At 39.0% G+C, this 22,203-nt stretch overlaps 1 protein-coding gene across 1 annotated transcript; it reads right to left on the bottom strand.

The window, feature by feature from the left end:
* Positions 1–6,074: 6,074 nt before the first annotated feature.
* On the bottom strand, positions 6,075–14,723 carry LOC137255848 (uncharacterized). The gene is made up of 6 exons (XM_067793421.1): positions 14,706–14,723; positions 12,657–12,718; positions 12,295–12,368; positions 10,752–10,982; positions 8,755–8,877; positions 6,075–8,479 (listed from the first exon to the last, which is right to left on the bottom strand). The coding sequence occupies exons 2-6, from the start codon at positions 12,714–12,716 to the stop codon at positions 8,347–8,349; spliced, it is 621 nt and encodes a 206-aa protein (XP_067649522.1). The 5' UTR covers positions 12,717–12,718; positions 14,706–14,723; the 3' UTR covers positions 6,075–8,346.
* Between the last annotated feature and the right edge of the window lie 7,480 nt (positions 14,724–22,203).

The following is a 22,203-nucleotide window of genomic DNA, read 5'->3' as shown; positions in this document are numbered from 1 at the left end:
AATACGGGTCTCTTGAAGACATGGACGTTTCTGATAACGTCCATTCTAGCTTGTCGCCCTCCAAACGAGTACGGGGTAGATCCCCAATAAATCCCCCTAAAAGATAGTTTATTCCAATAATATTGTACAGTGGAACTGCAGAGGATTGAGGACTAATTTGCATGAATTACAGCTATTAGTCCAAGATTTTACACCAAGAGACATATTTAAAACAAACAGATACATTTGACCTTCGTCAATTTAATGCATATCATTGTCTTGCACCTCCGGGTGATAGGGCCAATGGCGGATCATCCATTCTAGTCAGACAAAACGTTATTCAAAGCCCTGTTCCACTTAATACTAATATGCAGGCTGTTGCAGTGAGAATTACTTTACATGTAGCGTTTACGCTATGCTCTCTTTATGTTTCACCGTCTTCGACGTTTGCCAAAACTGATCTTCAGGCTCTATGTGACCAACTCCCGAAGCCCTGTATTATAATGGGAGATTTAAATGGGCACAACCCACTTTGGGGTAGTGTAACTACAAACACTAAAGGTAAATTGTTGGAGGACTTTTGTTCTGACAATGATTTATGTATTCATAAGGATGGTTCCAACACATATTTACACCCTGGTACAGGGACTTATTCTGCTCTTGACTTGTCATTGACAAATTCAGAACTACTAAATGAATTTGAATGGTCAGTCCACGATGACCTCTGTGGAAGTGACCATTTTCCTTCTGTATTAAAAGCTGTAACTCCATCTGATGTTCCTCCATCATCAAGGCAAAATTTTAAAAAGGCTAACTGGGCTTTATATGAAACACTGTGTGCTGAGAAACTTAAACCTGAACGTTTTATTGACGTTGCTGATGCTATTAAATGCTTTTCTGATCAACTGAACTCCATAGCTGATGAGTGCATACCAAATTCCTCTGCAGTTCCACACATAAGAAAACCATGGTTCAACGATGAGTGCAAACAAGCTAGGAAGGCAAGGAAAAAGGCAGAACATTATTTCCGTCGCCATCCCATGGTGCATAATTTAAATAAATTTAAAATTTTAAATGCTAAAGCACGGCGTACTTTTAAACAGAACAAACGCCAATCTTGGCAAAATTATGTGTCCAAAATAAATTCTCGGACACCCATGTCCAAGGTATGGAACATGGTCCAGAAAATCAAAGTTAAAGGTACTAAATCTACTGTCCATCATCTTAAACATGGAGATCAATTACTTACTGATAAATTAGATATTGTGAATAAACGGGGCGAAACTCTCGCTAAACACTCTTCCTCTTCGAATTATACACCTAAATTTCAGCAATATCAAAAACAACAAGAAAAGAAAACTATTAATTTCAATTCTGATAATGGGGAAGATTATAATGAAACTTTTTCTATTCATGAACTCCATACTGCTCTTGATCAAGCTCATGACACTGCTACTGGAGCTGATAACATCCATTATCAGCTGCTGAAGCACTTAGCAGAATCCTGTTTAGAGACGCTCTTGTCAATTTTTGATGATATTTGGACTTCCGGGAAATTTCCTTCTTCATGGCGTGCTGCTATAGTAGTACCAATACCTAAACCTGGACGTGATCATACGGATCCATCCAATTATCGTCCGATTTCATTAACTAGCTGTGTTTGCAAGACCATGGAACGCATGATAAATAATCGACTTGTTTGGTACTTGGAAACAAATAACCTTATCACAGATATACAATGTGGTTTCCGTAAAAACAGAAGTACTGTCGATCATTTAGTGCGTTTAGAGTCATTTGTGAAAAACGCGCTGATTAATAAACAACACGCTGTGTCTATCTTTTTTGATCTTTTGAAGGCATATGACACAACCTGGAAGTATGGCATTCTGAGAGATTTACATGATTTCGGTTTGCGAGGTCGTTTGCCTGAATTCATAGGCAAATTTTTAAATAACAGACAATTTCAAGTCCGAGTGGGTTCTACCCTGTCTGATCATTACAACCAGGATCAGGGTGTTCCACAAGGCAGTATTTTGTCAGTAACACTTTTTAGTATAAAGATAAATAGTTTATCCAAAGTTTTAAATGATTCCATTGATGGATCGTTATTTGTGGATGATTTTAATATTTCTTGTCGTGGTACAAATATGCATACCATTGAACGACAACTACAGTTGTGTTTAAACAAAATTAATAAATGGTGTCTTGAAAACGGCTTTAAATTTTCTAAATCGAAAACTAATTGCATACATTTTTGTCGTAAATATAAACCACATAAAGACCCTGAACTATCTCTAGATGGCACACCAATTAAAGTTGTGAAGGAAGCTAAGTTCTTGGGTCTCATTTTTGACTCACACTTAACGTTTTTACCGCATATTAAATCACTTAAAACTAAATGCCTGAAAGCACTTGACTTGTTGAAAGTGGTTTCAAATTCTAAATGGGGAGGCGATCAAGCTACCCCTCTCCATCTATATCGATCTCTCGTACGTTCTAAACTTGATTATGGCTCCATTGTCTATGGTGGAGCCTGCAAAAGCAACTTAAAATTATTATGTTCTGTTCATCATCAAGGTCTAAGACTTTGTCTTGGCTCCTTTAGAACTTCATCTGTTGACAGCCTGTATGTCGAGGCTGATGAACCATCTCTTGAGCAGCGACGTATAAAATTAGCTTTACAGTATGTAACAAAACTATGTTCAAATGAGTCCAACCCTGCATATAACTGTGTTTTCAATCCCCTGTATGAGGATTTATACAATAAGAAATCCTCTCTTGTTCCGCCTCTTGGTTTAAGAATAAAACCACTTATTTCTGCTGCCAGCATTGAGCTGGAAAACATAGCTCCTTCCCGTCTTCTTTCTTCTCCTAGTTGGCAGATGGTTAGGCCACAAGTTGACCTAACGTTAACGACATTTAAAAAATCAGAAACGAATGAATTACAGTATAAACAAGAATATAATCAACTGAAATATAAATATAGCAATTATAAATCCTTATTTACAGATGGGTCCAAGGACGGTGGCGCTGTGGCTTGTGCCACTGTCATTGGATCCAGAACAATATCTAGATTACCAGATAATAGTTCTATTTTTACAGCAGAAGCTAACGCCATACTAACAGCTCTTAAATATATTCAAAGGCACCCTAAACGTAAAGAGTATATAATATATTCCGACTCTCTTTCTTGTCTTCAGGCTATTAAAAATATCTCTTGCAAACATCCACTTTTAATTGGCCAGCTTGCCACTGGCCAATACGACATCGTCTTTTGTTGGTTACCCAGCCATGTAGGGATCTCTGGTAATACAATGGCTGATCTTGCTGCTAAAGCAGCACTCAACAAATCTGTGACACCACTTCTTATTCTATACTCTGATTATAAAGCTAGCATTAGAACTTACATCCGTGATCTGATGCAGAAGAAGTGGAACACCCAAGTAGGTATAAATAAATTACATGAAATAAAACCGTATATTGGTTACATCTACTTGGGTTGTCAGTCCAGTGAAGAGGTTATTTTAAGACGATGTCGTATTGGCCATACTAGATATACTCATGTCCACCTGTTAAAAGGTGAGGATCCTCCGTTTTGTATCCCTTGTGATGAGAGAGTCACGGTCAAGCATATTCTGCTTGACTGTGTTGAATTCTCCATCACAAGGGATAAATATTTTACAGTTAAAACAATTAAGGATCTTTTTACCGGCGTTAATTCATATTTAATTATAGGTTTTTTAAAAGAAATTGATTTTTTGATGGAATTTTGAATGTTATGTTGTGTAAATAGATGTATTTTAATGAGTGGTAGTTTGGATTAGTAACTTGAATCGTTGGTGGCTGTACCCTCAAAGGGGGTTGAAGTATTGTAGAATTATTGTCCTCCTGAGAGGGTACGCAAGTCCACAAACATTCACAGTAAATTTAAGTCTACCAGGATTTTAATCGTAGTATTCATGTGATTTTAATTTCGGCTAACTCTTCATACAATCGCCAGCAGCTGAAGGGATGGTGTAAATCCAACTAGGGTCCATGTAGGTAGCAAAGGTACTGTAAGTCCCCATGGTTCCTAGTGTGGTGATCTACCTTCAGTTGTTGGCGATCTATAGTCTGTTTTTATACTGTATTGTCTATATAGTGCTATTAGTTTTAACTTTCCATGCTAGTTGTAATTACAATTGTGATATTCTAGTTGTTTTACTGTCCTTCGTCGACAGGTTTTTATGATGTATATATGCTCTTTTTCATTGTTGAATGTTCTCGTCACGATATGGCCGAGATATTGCCGATGTGACGTTAAATATTAACTCACTCACTCACTCACTCCTTCAACAGAGAGTTAAAGGGTGTTTCGGTTGCTGCACGATCTGACATGGTATTTCTTATACTGCTTGCTATGTGGTTCCCAGTGTTTGTCGCAACAGTTACACAGATTAGAGACTATTTCTTTGAGGGTCAATAAATAAATAAATAAATAAATAAATAAATAAATAAATAAATAAACATTTCAGCTACCGTAGCTATTGATCGAATGGCGATGGGTCTAAGGCCTACTAAATTAAGAACGGCTCTTATGACAGGTCCTACATGTGAATAACCTACATTTTCAGCTAAAAGATGCAAAACGCATTTAAAACCGTCTCGTCACTGTAAGCTCTCCTTTTCATTAAGTTGAAGTCTTTGACGGTTCCAATGGGGATGTCGATTCTAATTCTGTAATGAAGCTATCGATGTCCATTTGTAACTGGTCACACGTTTTGCAGTCAGTCTGTGTCTGAAGATGAGTATTAATAAAGCGTTTGGTGGTTATGTGGGAAGTGCGTTTATCTTTCTGTTGTTGTCCGTAGTTGGTGTAGCATATCTGTCTGTTCTTTCACTTTCGCAGCATGTTTATTGCTTTGTGATTTTAACTTGGAGGAGTAGACACCTTGAGAGATAGACGATTGGTGGGAATGTGAACTGGAATCGGTCCTGGGATTATGAATGGACACGGATTTAGCGGCAGAGGAGAGGAGCATGTGGAGTGGGAGTGAAGAAGCAGAAAGTCACTGCTATTGGAATCGCGGTGGATTTTAACAGATGGTATGGGTGTTATAAAAGCCGTTGGAGATATTTCATTTGGGATTTAGGAAGTAGAAGACTGAAGAAGAAGTGGGTTGGTGGGCCAGGGGTTTGGAACAAGGGAAAACATATGGAAGCCAGGGTGTTGTAATATATAGGAACAGAACTAAAAGACTGAAGAAGAAGTGGGTTGGTGGGCCAGGGGTTTGGAACAAGGGGAAACACATGGAAGCCTGGGTGTTGTAATATATAGGAAGTAGAACTGAAAGACCGAAGAAGAAGTGGGTTGGTGGGCCAGGGGTTTGGAACAAGGGGAAACATGTGGAAGCCAGGGTGTTGTAATATATAGGCAGTTGGGTTGACTGTTACGAGGAATTGAGGCATGTAAAATCCGTTGGAGGCCCGTGTGGAGACGAAGGATTATTTGCGCCTGGGCTGGGATAGACTACAGCAGTTTGTCATGGTCTGCGTTGGGTTGTCATTTCCAATGGCTTTTGCAGAAACTGTGCCAATGTAATTTTCTGTTATGGGTGTTTTGCTCTTTAGAAAATTCCTTCTCTTCCTATCCTATTTTGGTATTTAATGTCCTGCTTGTTTACCAGGTTGTTAAACGTTAAGCAGTATGTTAGCAAGTTGTTAGAGACATTCCAGGTGGAAGACTAACCCCAGAGTAATGAATGCCACATCCATAGTGGAATTAGTTTGGGGTCATTTGTCCGTGTGTCTGTTTCCAGACCAGCTCCTTTGAAACACGTTTTTTCCATTATTGCCATATGGAAAACGATACCAGACATTTATGAATATATGTCTTGTTATATCCGCGTAGGACATTTCATAACATAATTATTTTTTATAGATTTAAAACTTACACATCGACGAATAATGGCGACGCTATGTTGAAAACGGACCAATGAAATTATTAACCCTTTTCATATATCGCTAAGGTAGAAACACATTTCAGTGCACATTTTCTACCAAATTTGTGAAAGAATCCCCAGAGTACAGGTGTTCATAGAAAACCCCCAAAATTCTCTAGTTTCATTCCTTTATTCGTGCCACAGTAATCATCATCATCATCATACACAAAGTACATAAAAGCATATATTATGTGTAAATAAAGACTGTATTATAAACATTTGTTACATGTACATGTACATGTAATAAAAAGCACATCGGCGTACATCACTTCAGCTGCCATTTTGATCACTCACGAGTGAGTTTCATGCAAAAAGTGGAACAATTCATAGACAGAAAAAGACACTGGTGGATTTCTGTATTTTGGAATTGTATGAAAACTCGGTTTTGCGGATAAAGTATGTCAGTTTTGACAACTTTACAAAGCCTTGAGATTGGACACTGGGCAATATGTCAAGATAACGGACTAGAGCGTTGCAGCTCTCTTTTGCACCTTCTATGGTAGGTATACGTGGCGGTTGTGGAAGAGACTCTGTCTGGCTCCCCGTATTGAATCAACATGGGGCAAGAGGCGACTAGCGGGATCGGGCGGTCAGGTTCGCTGACTTGGTTGACACATGTCATCGGTTCCCAGTTGGGCATATCGATTCTCATGCTGCTGCTCACTGGATTGTCTGATCCAGACTCGTTTATTTACAGACCGCTGTCATATAGTTGGAATATTACAGAGGGCTCTGTGAACTAGGGTAGAGAGCCTCACCACCCGATCCCGTTAGTCGCCTCCTACAACAAGCATGGGTAGACACAAAAACAAAGACAAAAAACAAAACAAAACAAAACAAACAAAAAACAAACAAACAGAAAAACACACAAAACAAACAGTAAAGAAACTTTGAACAATACGAAAAACCAACTGAATATTTCATCTCAATAGAAAAACAGTTCTTAGATAAAACAAAAACAAAAGTAGATATAGTACCATAGTGGGATGCAACCGGAATGACTGAACACGTTAAATCACATTATAACTCTCTTTACACAATAGTACTGCAATAATAAATGGACTGTGAATTATTATTCACCATTACCGACATTCCGAGGTTAACAAGTGAGGAATCTAACAGTCCCAAACTGAAACTCCAATACTTTGAGATTCCTAACACACTAAAGAACATAGGACTGAAAAGAGCCCGGGCCCATCAGAATTCAGAACTAAATTCTATGAGTTCTTTTGGAAAGATATAGCCGAAAACTCTGCTTTCCAAAAAAGAGATTTGTCACGAAGCCAGAACATGAGATAACATGCATCACGCACACCTGAAAAGGACTCGTCAAAGGATAAGATATATATAGAATATAGGTCAATTTCATCATATAAGAGAGCGTCCATAAGAATAGCGGCATGCATTAAAATTACCTAGTATTTTTACTGAAGACCAAAAGAAGCTTTATGAAAGCAAAAGCAAAAGAACAAAGCAAAAGAACAGCTAATTATGTTTCAGCTGAATACATTTGGGCGCACAGTAATATTTTGATTAGCAAAACGAATTCTACACTCAAACGTAGCAACTGTAAAAGGCGTTAATGATATTTGACAAATGATGGCTCATTTCTCAATTTCCAAACTTTTATAAATGGAAAACTAACTTCTTGGAATATACAGGTTTGAAGAATAAAGGAATATAGTACAACCATTCTTCAACATTTCACAAGCAATTCATTACGCCCTTTCTGTCTATGATCTGAAAATCTGACTACCACAGGAGGTACATGATACTACATGACCAGAAAGAGACAGAATGTGTGGGCATATCACGTCAGTAGTGAAAATACGGGAAATTGATATTGGATCAAATGTAAGTGGAGAAGTGTGGACAATATATAACGTTATTCCATTTTGAAGCATGGTTAGTTCAAATCAATGTTGTGTCAATATCATATATCGCCAGGAGCAAGCACACGCTCCGAAACGTCTTGTTATTCACAATAAAGAAGTTGACATCCGTAAATACGGCTTTTTCTGACCCTGATGATGTTGATCACTGGATGGTTCTTTACAAACTGTCGCATATAGCTTGACGAGTACGGCGCTACATAAAGGGCACAAAATGTAAAGTATAATCAGCTATTTGCAGTTCTTGATCGAAATTCACCTTGACAGCCAAACCATTACAATATTGAACTTTCCACGGTTTCGCAAGATCCAACCTCAAATACGCTCAATTATCAAACCATACTAAACGTTGAGTCACTGAAAACAATTCCGGTTTCATAAATGAAATGTTCCCTATGTGTCTCTACAGAATACTCTCAGGGAGGATACATGGTGACAGAAAATGTATAGGTTAATTCTGATAGCATGATCTAGTCGTTGTGCCCGTTTCCACGTCATACGTTGAAACACTTGCAGCACCCGTCAACAGCGAACCAGGACACTCCGTATTCCAACCCGCTCTGCCACACTAGAGTAACGTAGGTTGTTGTCGTTGAACAATTGCAGAAGTCACATCCATTTGGTTGTCTGTAACAGAATGAATCATTATTCAGTGTTGTTGAAGGCATCAGATACGGGGCAACGGATGTTATTGGCATTACTTATGTCAACGTGCCGACCTTTAAGCTAATGAATTGTAAGTGAGTGAGTTTAGTGTAATGAATGTGTTGTGAATGACAACCAGAGGATGTTATCTTCACATTGCTTTAACCTTAATGTCTCATAGAGTCAAGGTCAGTGTATGCTCACAAATCTTACGCCAGAGGATTAATGTAGTCGTTGTCTTATTATGTGGTACACACGTGCATGATTCTTTACGGATGAACTGCTTTGCTTCAAAGCCTATTTGATCTCTAAAGACGGCTATGGTTCTGTTCACACCCAGTACATCCTCCAAATAATCTGGTGAAGGAAAGGTTGTCGTTCTGCACGATGAGACATATTCGTGTGAACATGTGGAGAGAAAATAGTGATTACATTAGCAGCAACGAATTGTAAAATTAAATAAAAATATGTTTGACATCAGCATGAAAAATTAGGTACTGTTACGAGACTGTTTTCTGTAATTTGTATTATTACAGATTAAGTGATACAGGTAGATATTATTGGGTCACATTTCGTATCATCGGTTGTTTTAGCGCCACACCTTTAAATTAGCGCTTTAGAGTTGTCCCCCTTGGTGTGTTTTTACTGTTGGTTAACGAGACCGATCGCGAAGCTTCGATACTTCACTGGAAAGCTCGGGAATCATTGACTGTGTGTATATAAGGCTAGTTGTTGTGTTGACTACACACACGGAGTTACACTCGCAATTTTAGTTTAGTTGTGTCATTATTCGACCTACCAACATCTGTCTGCCTCCTCGTCAAGCTTAGCTATGATGCATAGTGTTCAATAACATGAACGCTATGGCGCACCTCCACAGGCCGCAATGGTGGAAAAACTTACATGAATGGCTTCTTTGTACTTATACATACATGCGCGTCCTATTAGTCTTGTCAAAGTATTAAAAAATAAATATTTGCAAGCCATCAAACATCTCAGGCGATCGATTTTGGGGTTTCCCTGCTCAAAATAGCAACACAGATTTTTTCCGCGCAATAGCCGTAACGAATGCACGATTTCCACCCTGTGGAGGTGCGGCTTAGAGTTCAAGTTAGTGAACAGTATGTATCTTAGCTACGTCAAGCTTGACCTACATTCAAGACAGCTCGCTTGAAAGATTTAGTAGAACTATTTCTCACTGAAAGTCAAGACCTTGGTGAGTTGATATAATATTGGTGACACATTACTTTAGATTTGACTTAGTTGCATTGTACTAGAAACCTCTATCGTGAAACTTTGTGTCTTGATATTTTTCTGCTCAATAGATAATATTGAATTTTTTTACAAATTTCTGTTATCTTTTGCTGGTTCTGAGGGGATTTCTTATACCTCATGTCACGGCAAAATATTAACCGTAACAGTACGTATGAGGCTATTAAAACACGATAAGGAAAAATCTTTCAATGGAAAAAAAAATATTGTTGCACAAACCAAATATCATGATTACCACCATGCATTGGAAAATATAAGCATGAAAGTTCCAAGTTTTTCTGGAATGTGTACATCAATGTATCTGGTTACTGATCAGACGCCAGCAGCTGAAGAGTTGATATGAATCCTGCTAAGGTGCATGCAGGTAGCAAAGGTGCTGTAAGTCACCATGGTCAATAGTATGGTGATCTGCCTTCAGTTGTTGGCAATCTATAGCCAGTTTATATGTTGTACTGTCCAAATAGTTCTATCATTTTCGGGGAAGCAGTTTCAGTTGCTCAGATGTAATCTTTAACTGCGAACAAGTTATCCGAATGCATTGCAAAGATTGTTAGCTGTCACATTTCTGTTTGCTGGGATTTAGTCATATTGTAGTTTAAATATTGGACCTGGACATCCTGATCAGGACGCACATTTATTTATGAATCTTGGTCCTTTAGGTCCCACGGCGTTTCATGGTTAAGGCGCTGCGTATGCGACCAGGGGATGTCTTTATATGACTGAACAGTGCCGAAGCGACGTAAAACGATCACCCAACGACGCACAGTTTCTGTTCGAAGTCTTACTTTATTACGAAATCACAAATTTGCAGTGCCGATGTGACGTTCGATTTTCTCACTCATTCATTATTACGAAATCAAGTCATGTTTAGTTGAATGTTGTACATCGAGAATTCGATTGAGCGCTACACATTATATTGATGAATATACTAATGCAGTGACGTATTCACTGAGATACAGAGTGTTAAGTCTCATTTGCTCACGTTATGCAACAGGCGTGGTGTAGTGATTCCTCACTCTGGGTATTCGCCGCTGTAGGGGACGGGAGAAGAGCAGAACACTGCTGGGACACAGTGCTCCTAGTCACATTAGGAAATGACGTCATCGGTGTTGAAGGACGACCAAGCTTCTCGAAAGCTTCCTGTTCCGCTGGATACCGGAAGTAGCCAGGGAATCGTTCTCTTAGTGTTGGTTCCTTGGTTCGCACTTGTGATCTAGGAGGAAATAATTTAGTAAATTATCATCACAGGGATTTTAACTTATTTGACCGGAAATACACAAAAAACCCAATATATCTGAAAACTCAACGCCGGATTCGACTTTTATTGCAGACCACAGACACTGGAAGGGACAGGGAACTTGGTTACAGTGAGAGTGGAGTGTTTGTGATTATTGCGATACGTTTGAGTCGTTGATAAACATTGTTTTATTGTGACAAATGGTCCCATAAAAAGTGCAAATGTAATACAAAGTGTTCCAGTGAGGGTTTATCCTTTTTCATCACAACGCATGTGTTGTTTTATCTGCGAAAAGAACCGTACGTATCAATTTCGATGAATCGGTCAAATATCACAGAACTTCGTGATTGCGAAATTCATGTAACGGAAAATTCATTCAATGTCACAGATAATACCCAATCCCAAAACATACGTGATGGGGTATGATTCGTCTAATCTGGTCAGCGAATCGAATTTGGACCTAATGTTAGTAAACTTTGATTTAACTCTCTTGTAATATTTATTTTCTAGGCATACAGGCCAAGTATTACCATACCCTTCCCGTGATGATACTAAAATCACAAAGACTCTGTGACATATCGCCAAGCGTCTGTTGCAAACAGCACAAAGACTCCACTCTCACTGCAACAAAGTTCCCTACCAGTGATTTAGCTGGGCTTTTGTTAAGTATGGCATTAAACAAGAACAAAATAAAAGAAACTCATATATCACAGGGATAAGTATTTTATATCATCTTCTTTGAATTATCCTATTAGCACTGTAAGTGCTGATACAGTTTTGTACTTTTAGGAAGAAATACCATAAATTTTGATTGTTTTCAAAATTGGTGTATTCCATTTGATAACTGGCACTGTTAAGGTCCATACCCTCTGAGATGGATGAATTAACGTAAACGTCTTGTCATCCAAAGCAAAACCACTAAGCGTCTAAACTAGCTTCTTAAAGGGACATTTGTTTCTGCTTTGTTTTTAATCGTAGAACATATATTCTTTTGATTTCGGTTAGTGTGTCAACAACCGCCAATAACTGAAGAGAATCTGATCATGTAAATTATGCATGGGGCGATACAAGTAGCCACTGTAGTGTCTGACCGAAGGTCCTTAGTAAGGTGAGCTACATCTATATTTTTACCAGACGGTAGAGAGCCTAAAAGCCTTCCAGTCTTCTATTTTTTTTCAAATAAAATATCTTCTTAAATTTTTAATTTAGTTAGCGTATTTCAGACATGTCTTTTACTACGAAAGATATATCAGTGTAATCGATGTACAACTGTACGGAGGGTACTCACGTTTGGGAACGATGTACCAGTAGGGACGTCAGTGCTACACTGACGAGGAGGAGTAGAACAACCAACAGGAATCCCTGGAACAACGGACACGCTTGGTTGGACACTGACCAAAAGTAGGGAACTTACACGGCAATAATTTTGACAATGTTTACTACCTGTGTGATCTGAACATTTCTGGCTTCCATGCCTTTCTCTTTGTCAACTCGGCTTCCTCATTGTCGCACTCAAGAAATATAAGAAGTTGTTAGCCTCGATTAAATATGTACAGACCGCTGCCATATAGCTTGAATATTGCTGGGTGCGGCGTAAAACTAAACTCACTCATTCGGAGAGCAAGAATCAATTCAGTAGAGAGGACTTACTATAAACAATGGTCTGTTTGCGGCATTCATTTTCTTTTCTTCCACGTTCATTTGTTCCATTCCTGAAAACACACGTGCATAGTAACTGTCATTGACGTTTGTTGATGTAACACTACAGTGCGTGCGTGCGTGTGTGTGTGTGTCATTCTATCCGTGTCTTTATATGTCAGGGAGCATGTGTGTGTGTCTTTTTATCCGTGTCTGTATATGTCAGGGACCATGTATGTGTGTCATTCTATCCGTGTCGGTATATGACAGGGACCACGTATGCCTGCGTAAATGTGTGCAGATAGAAATGTGTGAGAATGTGGTTTCGTACGTGTTTTACTGTGCTGAGTGTGTGTGTCTTTGTGTGTCTGCCTCAGTTATTAGTCACACTCCCATCCCATCCCCCTGTCTCTCTTTCACAGACACTCATAACACACAAACTCACAGAGACATATGTAAAACAGAAAAGTACCAAGCAGAACAGATATAATATATCATGGTCAAGCATTATGTGTGGTTATCTTATCAGCTATTCGTTCTTCCAAATCCCTGAAGAGATGCGATGCAGTATGTGAGTATGTTTATGTAGGTATATAGTCAACACATGAAACACATTCATAACTCATTAAACGCACAAACTGAAATATAAATACGCTGTATATATGATACGTTAAGATACGTCGAGAATATCTCGAATTCAGCTATTTCCTTATCATGCTATCATGGAAATCTTGATATATAGCAAGCGGTTCAAGAGCAACTACAGTGTACGCCACCACACACCAGCTACTCCACCACCCCACCAGCTACTCCACCACCTCACCAGTTACCTTTCTACCCTACCAGTTACTCCACTACTCTACCAGCTACTGCACCACCCTACATTCTATTCCAGTACTCAACCAGCTATTCCAGAACCCCTACAGCTACTCTACCTCCCCGTCTGCTACTCCACCTTTCCCCCAGCTATTTCATAACCCTGACAGGCTACTTCATCCCCTGCAAGGTACTCCACCATCCCAACACTACTCCACGACTGTATCAGCTACTCCACCACCGCACCAGCTACTCCACCACCCTACAAACAACTTCACTACTCTACCACCTAGTCCATCACCTTACAAACTATCCAGTACTCTACCAGCTACTGCACAACCATACTACCTACTCCACTAGTCTGCAAGCTACTCCACTACTCTACTAGCTATTCCACCATACTAACAGCTACTCCACCACTCTACCAGCTATCCTACCACCCCACCACCTACTCCACCACCCCGCAAGCTACTCCATCATCCATGCACCTACTCCACCACCCTCCAGCTACTCGACCAGCTACTCACCTTAAAACTTACCCAGCTACACCATACCCCTACCTCACCTTTCTCTCAGCTACTCCACTACCCTGCAGCTGCTCCACCTCCCCACCAGCTACTCCACCAGCCACTCCACCACCCCACAAATACTCCACTGCTCTGAAAACTACTCCTTCTCCCCAACCGCTACTCAGCTGCTCTGCCAACTCCCCTTTCTACACCCCAGTAATTCCGCCACCCTATCGGCTACCAGCTACTATACACCCCATTTCCACCCCACTTCTCAGCCAGCGTTCCCACTCCAATCTTTCTCACCACTTCTCTACTGTCAGGTTAGCTAATCCACCACTCCACTACCAACCCCTCTACTATTTACAAGGACAGCCGTTCCTCTATCCATCCCACCAGCTTTGTCACTAACTCACCAGCTACTCCCAAACCTTTCTCGCCTTATTTACCAAACCGAGACATGCTAGAAAATACTACACTGAGGCACATAATTCATAAATAAGCTTAAGTCTTTCTGTCTAAATCTAGAACACTTCTAAATATAGCATACACGAACCCCAACTGGCATACACGAACCCCAACTGAATGCACGGCAAGTTGAAACATTCTTGTACAACGCGTAATACTAACTAAAGTGCTAGAGACCCGTGAAGGTCCGAGGTAGAATAGGCCTTGAGCAACCGAGGCTATTCTACCCCGGACCTTCACGGGTCCTGACTGAAAGAGGAAACATTACCTGAAAGATGTAGTCGTTCTGCACAAGGAGTTCCCGTAGAACCATCGGTATTTATTGGATCAAACAAGGAAGATAAGACATGGGGTCTTTCTTTTGATTGGCCATCGTGCGAAACTAAATATATATTTGGATCAAGGAAGTTTTATTCAAACCGGATGCAAACTCAGTCTGAACAGCCATTCTTTGTTCTTTTTTTCTTTCCCACGAAAAACAAGCGCAATCACCATTGTCCCAACACTCACGATCTATCCCAAACGTATTGTTAACCGTTATATTACATGACAGGTTTCTGTTCTCCAGGAGTCCGGGCGGGTCTGTATAATATGACTCAAACTGCTTTTAAGAATACCCGATATCCTAATGAATACAAGATAAACATTTTTTACGCCTCCACTCACAGTAAACAATCCGAAAAATCATCTCTGGACAGCTGTTGGTTGTGAGGAATAATTCATAGCAACATTGTTCTATGTCTAGATAAGCGCCTCCATGTATGGTCTGTTTACGGCGAAAACGTAGCGATGAATTTTAATTTGAAAAAAATGTAAATCATATAAAATGAAATTAAGATTGCGAATCCTCATTTGAAAATATGAAAATCTAAATCTAAGAATGTTCTTCAACTAAGGGTAAAAGGTGTTTAACAAACGATCGAAGTTTCAAATCTACTATTTGGCGTGTATTACGAGGGGTATGCAAATTAAATGAAACACGAAGAACAAGGAGGGTTGGTAACGCTCATCACGTACAGCACGTGCTTTTGTGTAACTGTTCCAACAACTACACTTACCCTCTTGTATTACAAACCAATAATAGGGCTTTAAACGATGGTCGTTTGTTAAAACAACTTGAATAAAATCCTCGACTTAAGTTTTTAAATTTGAGGATTCGCATTCTTAATGTCATCTTGTTCTTGTGACGACATGCCTAGAATATTTCGATTTGACGTGAGGCATGACCTCATTCACTAATGCATAGGCTTAAAGAAATCACAACTGATGAAACGAGTGTTTTTCTTAACAGACTCAATATTTTCACTGACAAAGTGTGACCAAGCTGATGTATATATATTCGACCTTTCCAGTGTCGCCCAAATGGCCACACATTCTATCTTGACCTTTGAAAGAAAATCTTGTAATGACCCAATGAAAACGACACGCACGTGCTCTTGGACATAACGAGCGAAAAAAGAAGATTGTTTTCATTTCTTGCACTTGCCTCAAAGGTTTAACTTATTGATTGATCTGACCACTCTCGTCTTCTGCATCGGCCTATCAGCTTGTGTCAAAGACCAGTTTGTGTTAAAATATTTGTTAACATATGTTTCTTTGAAGCTTCTAAAAGCAGCACAACACAATAACTCAAGCATACTACCAACTGACCTCCTAATCTCTTACTCTTCTACAAAGTAAGCCACCGCCCGGGGTTCTATATGCTGAGCTACTGCACTATACAGCTGTCTAAGCTAATATAAAACCAAGCTACCCTTTATACCAGTATCTCGACTACTAGCCCGCTAAAAGTACACACTACTCACCGCCGACAAAGAATATTTTAGAATTTTTATTGTCTACAAATCTTTTCATTCATTTCAGTAGTGAGTCTCATTTCAGTAGTAAGATTTGTATTTTGTTTATAAATACTTTTATTCATTTCACTTTTTAGAACTTTATTTTTAAAAAATCCTTTTCATGCATTTCATATTTTTGGATATAACTACTTGCTTTGAATTTACTTCTGTGATAATCTAGTTTATTTACGTCATTTGTAGAAAGGTAAGTATAATATCTATCTTTATTTCTGTTTATTTATCAATTTTCAACTTTCACAGTCACTTTATGGTTGAATGTTAGCTCACTCACTTACTAGACTACGCCAGTATTCCACTATCATGTTAATCTTATACCAGTCTTCTCAACAACGGTAACCCTTTAACCGAATACCCCACCACCCCCTAACCCTACTAAACCTTTACAATGTGACCCACCACCACAAAATACTCAACAACTCAAACACTCCCTGGGATTTCCACCCAGATACCCCGATAGTGAATGTCGTTCACCTCTGTGTTAAATGCTCTTTCGTGACTAGCCGAGTTAAACTGGCACCCACATATTATTCACGGTTTCATGCACATGCTCTGTGAATGGGCTACATTCTCAATTACCGTATGACTATACTAGGTTCGGCACCCGTGAAGAGCCACCTCCTCGTGGTGGGTGCTGGGTCACGATAAGCGCTCTTCTCCCGTGTGGACCCGGGGCAGAATGTGTCCACAGCACCCCATTGCTGGTCGTAAGAGGCGACCAAATTGGGCAACCTGTTTGCCGTGGGTTGCGTCCCGTGTCGGTGGAGGACGGTAGTCTGGTGGTTGAGGGCACTGGGAGCCTGGGACGTGTTCCTTTTGCTCAACACACCACTTTGGCCCTTACTTCACCTAGACGGGTGGTAGAATCGGCCCGATTCTATCAATCGACTGGTCACGTCGTGCACTGAGCATGGACACATTCATCTTGAAAATGACAAATGTGAAAATGATTTTGAATGATTTGAATGAATATCATCCATAACCAGCTGTTCTCTTCAGTTTGCCTAGAGTCCTATCCCAAAGGCGGTGGCTCATGGGCCAATCTGGCAATAAAGACCTCTGAATTCTGTGTTTCTCCAGAAAGGTGTCAAGGGCGAACCAGCCTGGCATTCTTCTGTTTGATTCCATAGCTTTTCAAGTTTTTATTAGCTGGAGTATAACATCCCTGTAGCCCTGGTGGTACAGACTGGTTTCCGCTGTTTCACCGTCCTCGTTGACACTCCATGGTGGGTGGGGAGCAGGGATGTCGAACGCTTTTCCTACACCATGGCACTTTCTATTCCATCTGGTTCATCCAAACATAAACGTCGATATGTGGAGTCTACATCGTCTGATGAAGGATCTTCTGATATTGTTGACACGTGGCCGAGGTTCATAGTTATCTCATCTCCAAACGATATTCCGTTGAAACTTAACCCCTTTGCAATATCTAAAGGCATTCAAGGTGTCTGGGTAGAAGTAAAGGACGTTAAACGTCTCCGAAATGGTTCGCTTCTAGTGGAATGTGCACGGAGACAACAATCGGACAATCTGTTGAAACTAAAACAGTTTGTGAATACACCTGTTGTTGTCTCAGTGCACAGAACTCTGAATTCCTGTAGAGGTATAGTCAGAGACAGGGCACGTTGCCTTTGTGACATGAATGAGGATGACGTTGTCAATGAACTGAAAAGCCAGGGAGTAACCGGAGTAAAGCGTTTTACTAAAAAGAAAGATGATGGCACAATCATGAAGCTGAACACTTACCTGTTTACGTTTTCACTTTCTTCCCTTCCAAAATACGTTAAAGCTGGATACTTTAATATCGGAGTTGAGGTGTATGTACCATCTCCACTCCGATGCTTTAAATGCTAAAAGTTTGGTCATGGGGCCAAGTAGCATGTATGTATGTATCATATATGTATCATGTAGCATATATGTATCTATGTATGTATCATGTATGTATCATATAGCATGTACATATCATGTATCATGTATATATTATGTATCATGTGTGTATCATATAGCATGTACATATGATGTATCATGTATGTATCATGTAGTATGTACGTATCATGTATCATGTATGTATCACGTATGTACCATATATCTACGTATCTGTGAATGCATCTCGTATCTACGTATCTATGCATCTCGTATCTACGCATCTCGTATCTATGTATGTATCTCTGTATCTACGTATCTGTCTATGTATGCATCTCTGTATCTACGTATCCGTCTATGTATGCATTTCTGTATCTACGTATCTGTCTATGTATGCATCTCTGTATCTACGTATCTGTCTATGTATGCATATCTGTATCTACATATCTGTCTATGTATGTACCTCTGTATCTACGTATCTGTCTATGAATGTATCTACGTATCTGTCTATGAATGTATCTATGTAGGTATCTATGAACGTATCTATGTAGGTATCTATGAATGTATCTATGTAGGTATCTATAAATGTATCTATGTAGGTACCTATGTAGGTATCTATGAATGCATCTATGTAGGTATCTATGAATGTATCTATGTAGGTATCTATGTATCATCAATGTATCTGTGTATCTGTGTATCTATCTATGCATCTGTGTATCTATCTATGTATCTGTCTATTTATCTATGTATCTATCCATTTATCTGTGTATCTATGTATGTGTGTATCTGTGTATCTATCTTTGTATCTATCAATATCAGATTCGGGATTATACTCTTACAAACATGAACACCCAAACCTACATTTTTCCATATTTCAGCCTCAACTTTGTTTTTTCTTCATATTCGGGTTTCGACATTTGAATCCCGAATCTGAATATTTTGTTCAGATTCGGAGTTATGACCAACAGTGTCAACATATATTATCTCACCCCTTCTAAGGTACTAGGGGCCGTTAGTAAACCTGGGTATCGTAAAAACATGAACACCCAAACCTACATTTTTCCATATTTCAGCCAGAATCGGGATTCGAATAATTTTGTATGCTATCCAAAGAGTGATTAGACACAACGAGAATGGATACTGTGGCACCATTCATAAGGAACAATGCATTAATTGTCTCAACCCACGTTATAGATGTTTTGTGGGTATAATGAACAAATAATATTTTTATATGTCCTCTTTCATGTTTCTAAGACAGAGTAAGTGCATCTGTATTTACATTCTTCTCTTGTCAAATGTTCTACAAGTATTTAAGAAATTATATGTTATTGTGTAAGAAGTCAGTGAATTGGTAACAACAAGAAATATTACTGATTTTAGCTAGACGTTCACAATATTTACGCCCGTTAAACATGACTGACCTTCCCCAAATCGGTTGCTTTCATTCATGTATTTGCGCAGTTCAGTGATACGTCGTTGTTCGCAACTTGGCATTCCCATAATTAGAATAAAACGTTTCTTACAAATGAAATTTCGTCATTAGTTCCGTGAAAGATAATTTTAAAACAGAAACGACGCGGTTACGGGGAGACATTTTCAAATCACAGTAATATCAAAATCGTGAAACCGTGATTGTAATTACTAACAACATAAACTACAAACCATTCGCCCATATACACACATAACGTTAGTAAGCTGAGACGACTTGTGTCCTCACAAACACAAGAACATATATGATTTCTTAATGTTCTTAAATTCATACACATTTGTAGACAGTTAACAATGATTTGTGATGACTCTCAAAACACTGACATACTTTTTGAAATGTGTTTGCTTTATTTTGTTAACTCCATCTTCACTATATGTCCTAAATGTTCTATCAGATGTCAGTCCCATTGCCCAAGGCGTCTGGAAGTTGAAAGAAAATATAGATTGAATACGTGTGGTAGACAGCCATTGATGGTTTTGTGTCTTGCGCATGTATTGTGGTATGTCGCGATACTGACCAAGCTTTAGTCAACGATACAGTGATAGATGTAAAGTCAGTATATGCGTGGACTATGTATTTATTTCACTTCTTTGTATCGCCTTCGTGTGCTCATAAAATTACATGTTGCAAGTGAAAGTGTGCGTGGCTAAATACAAACGGTGCCGTTTTCCAACTCTTCCACGGACTGTTCTTCCCTGAAGCGACAGGTAGTATTTGCCAAATGGTCTATTTTTAGGTAAGCATTCGTTTTGTCGTTGAAGTATTTTACTTTAGTGGCATGTTTAGGCATGTGTAATTAGGAGGCACTGATAAACCTAGAAGTCCTTTGTCTATAAATGGTCGATGCTGACAAACGCTGACAAACGAAAAGCAAAAACTGAGGAGCAGTGGTCAATGGTTAAAAATACGATAAATTTTTCCTACTCGATTTTTTTCTTTGCAGTATGATATGTTTATTTGTTTACATCTGTTGTAATCGCACTTTATTACATCTACTGTTTGGAATCAGTGTCGCATGGATGAATGACAAAACGAGAAGGACAGGATATACGTGATGGGAAACACACATGCAGGCATGTACCGTCACTGGGGGTGAGGTGGAGTGGGGCGGCGTGGATATTGATGTAAACATATAGTGCTGGATATTTTCTTACAAGAAATATTGCATTTTAAGGTCCATGTCAAACCGAGGATAAAGGATATTTGGTTCCAAACTAACCGTATGTTAACAAGGAAGGAACTAAGTATAGAATGCACACATGATACCTATCATGATTCTTGAAAGAAGGCGTAAAAAGAAGCAAATGTAAGTTGATTTTTTGCGTCAATATTTGGTTTGAACATATTTCTATTGATAAAAATGAACTGGCATTACTGAACAAGTTTTACAATTTATATCAACACCGCTTTCGTTCAACATGCAAAAATCAAATGAAGCACATGTCGTCAGCGAAACTGGCTACCTAAATGCAACTATTTTATGGTTTTCACAGTGAGAAAATATTCCTTGTTTCCCTTCATAATGGTATACAGCTTATGACCGCTAATACAAAAGTTATTTCATTAACGTTTCTAGTTTCATTTCATCACAGTTTTCACATGCAACATTAAGAAATCATATATGTTCTTGTGTTTGTGAGGACACAAGTCGTCTCAGCTTACTAACGTTATGTGTGTATATGGGCGAATGGTTTGTAGTTTATGTTGTTAGTAATTACAATCACGGTTTCACGATTTTGATATTACTGTGATTTGAAAATGTCTCCCCGTAACCGCGTCGTTTCTGTTTTAAAATTATCTTTCACGGAACTAATGACGAAATTTCATTTGTAAGAAACGTTTTATTCTAATTATGGGAATGCCAAGTTGCGAACAACGACGTATCACTGAACTGCGCAAATACATGAATGAAAGCAACCGATTTGGGGAAGGTCAGTCATGTTTAACGGGCGTAAATGTTGTGAACGTCTAGCTAAAATCAGTAATATTTCTTGTTGTTACCAATTCATTGACTTCTTACACAATAACATATAATTTCTTAAATACTTGTAGAACATTTGACAAGAGAAGAATGTAAATACAGATGCACTTACTCTGTCTTAGAAACATGAAAGAGGACATATAAAAATATTATTTGTTCATTATACCCACAAAAAATCTATAACGAGGGTTGAGACAACTGATGCATTGTTCCTTATGAATGGTGCCACAGTATCCATTCTCGTTGTGTCTAATCACTCTTTGGATAGCATACAAAATTATTCGAATCCCGATTCTGGCTGAAATATGGAAAAATGTAGGTTTGGGTGTTCATGTTTTTACGATACCCAGGTTTACTAACGCCCCCCAGTACCTTAGAAGGAGTAAGATAATGTATATTGACACTGATGTTCATAACTCCGAATCTGAACAAAATATTCAGATTCGGGATTCAAATACCGAAACCCGAATATGAAGAAAAGTCGATGTTGAGGCTGAAATATGGAAAAATGTAGGTTTGGGTGTTCATGTTTTTACGATACCCAGGTTTACTAACGGCCCCCAGTACCTTAGAAGGA

The sequence above is a fragment of the Haliotis asinina genome, chromosome 11 (genome assembly GCF_037392515.1).
Source record: "Haliotis asinina isolate JCU_RB_2024 chromosome 11, JCU_Hal_asi_v2, whole genome shotgun sequence".
Taxonomy (NCBI): Eukaryota; Metazoa; Mollusca; class Gastropoda; order Lepetellida; family Haliotidae; genus Haliotis; species Haliotis asinina.
The sequence above is the reverse complement of the archived record's forward strand: the minus strand, read 5'-3'. Positions and strand labels throughout refer to the sequence as shown.

Bases quoted from the DNA above. Each gene is read 5' to 3' on its own strand.
- LOC137255848 (XM_067793421.1), bottom strand. From the start codon at position 12,716: ATGGAACAAATGAACGTGGAAGAAAAGAAAATGAATGCCGCAAACAGA. The intron at 10,983-12,294 runs GTGAGTACCCTC...ATTTCCTCCTAG, and splicing joins CTGGTACATCGTTCCCAAAC to ATCACAAGTGCGAACCAAGG. The intron at 8,480-8,754 runs GTGTGTACCACA...ATTCTGTTACAG, and splicing joins ATCCGTAAAGAATCATGCAC to ACAACCAAATGGATGTGACT.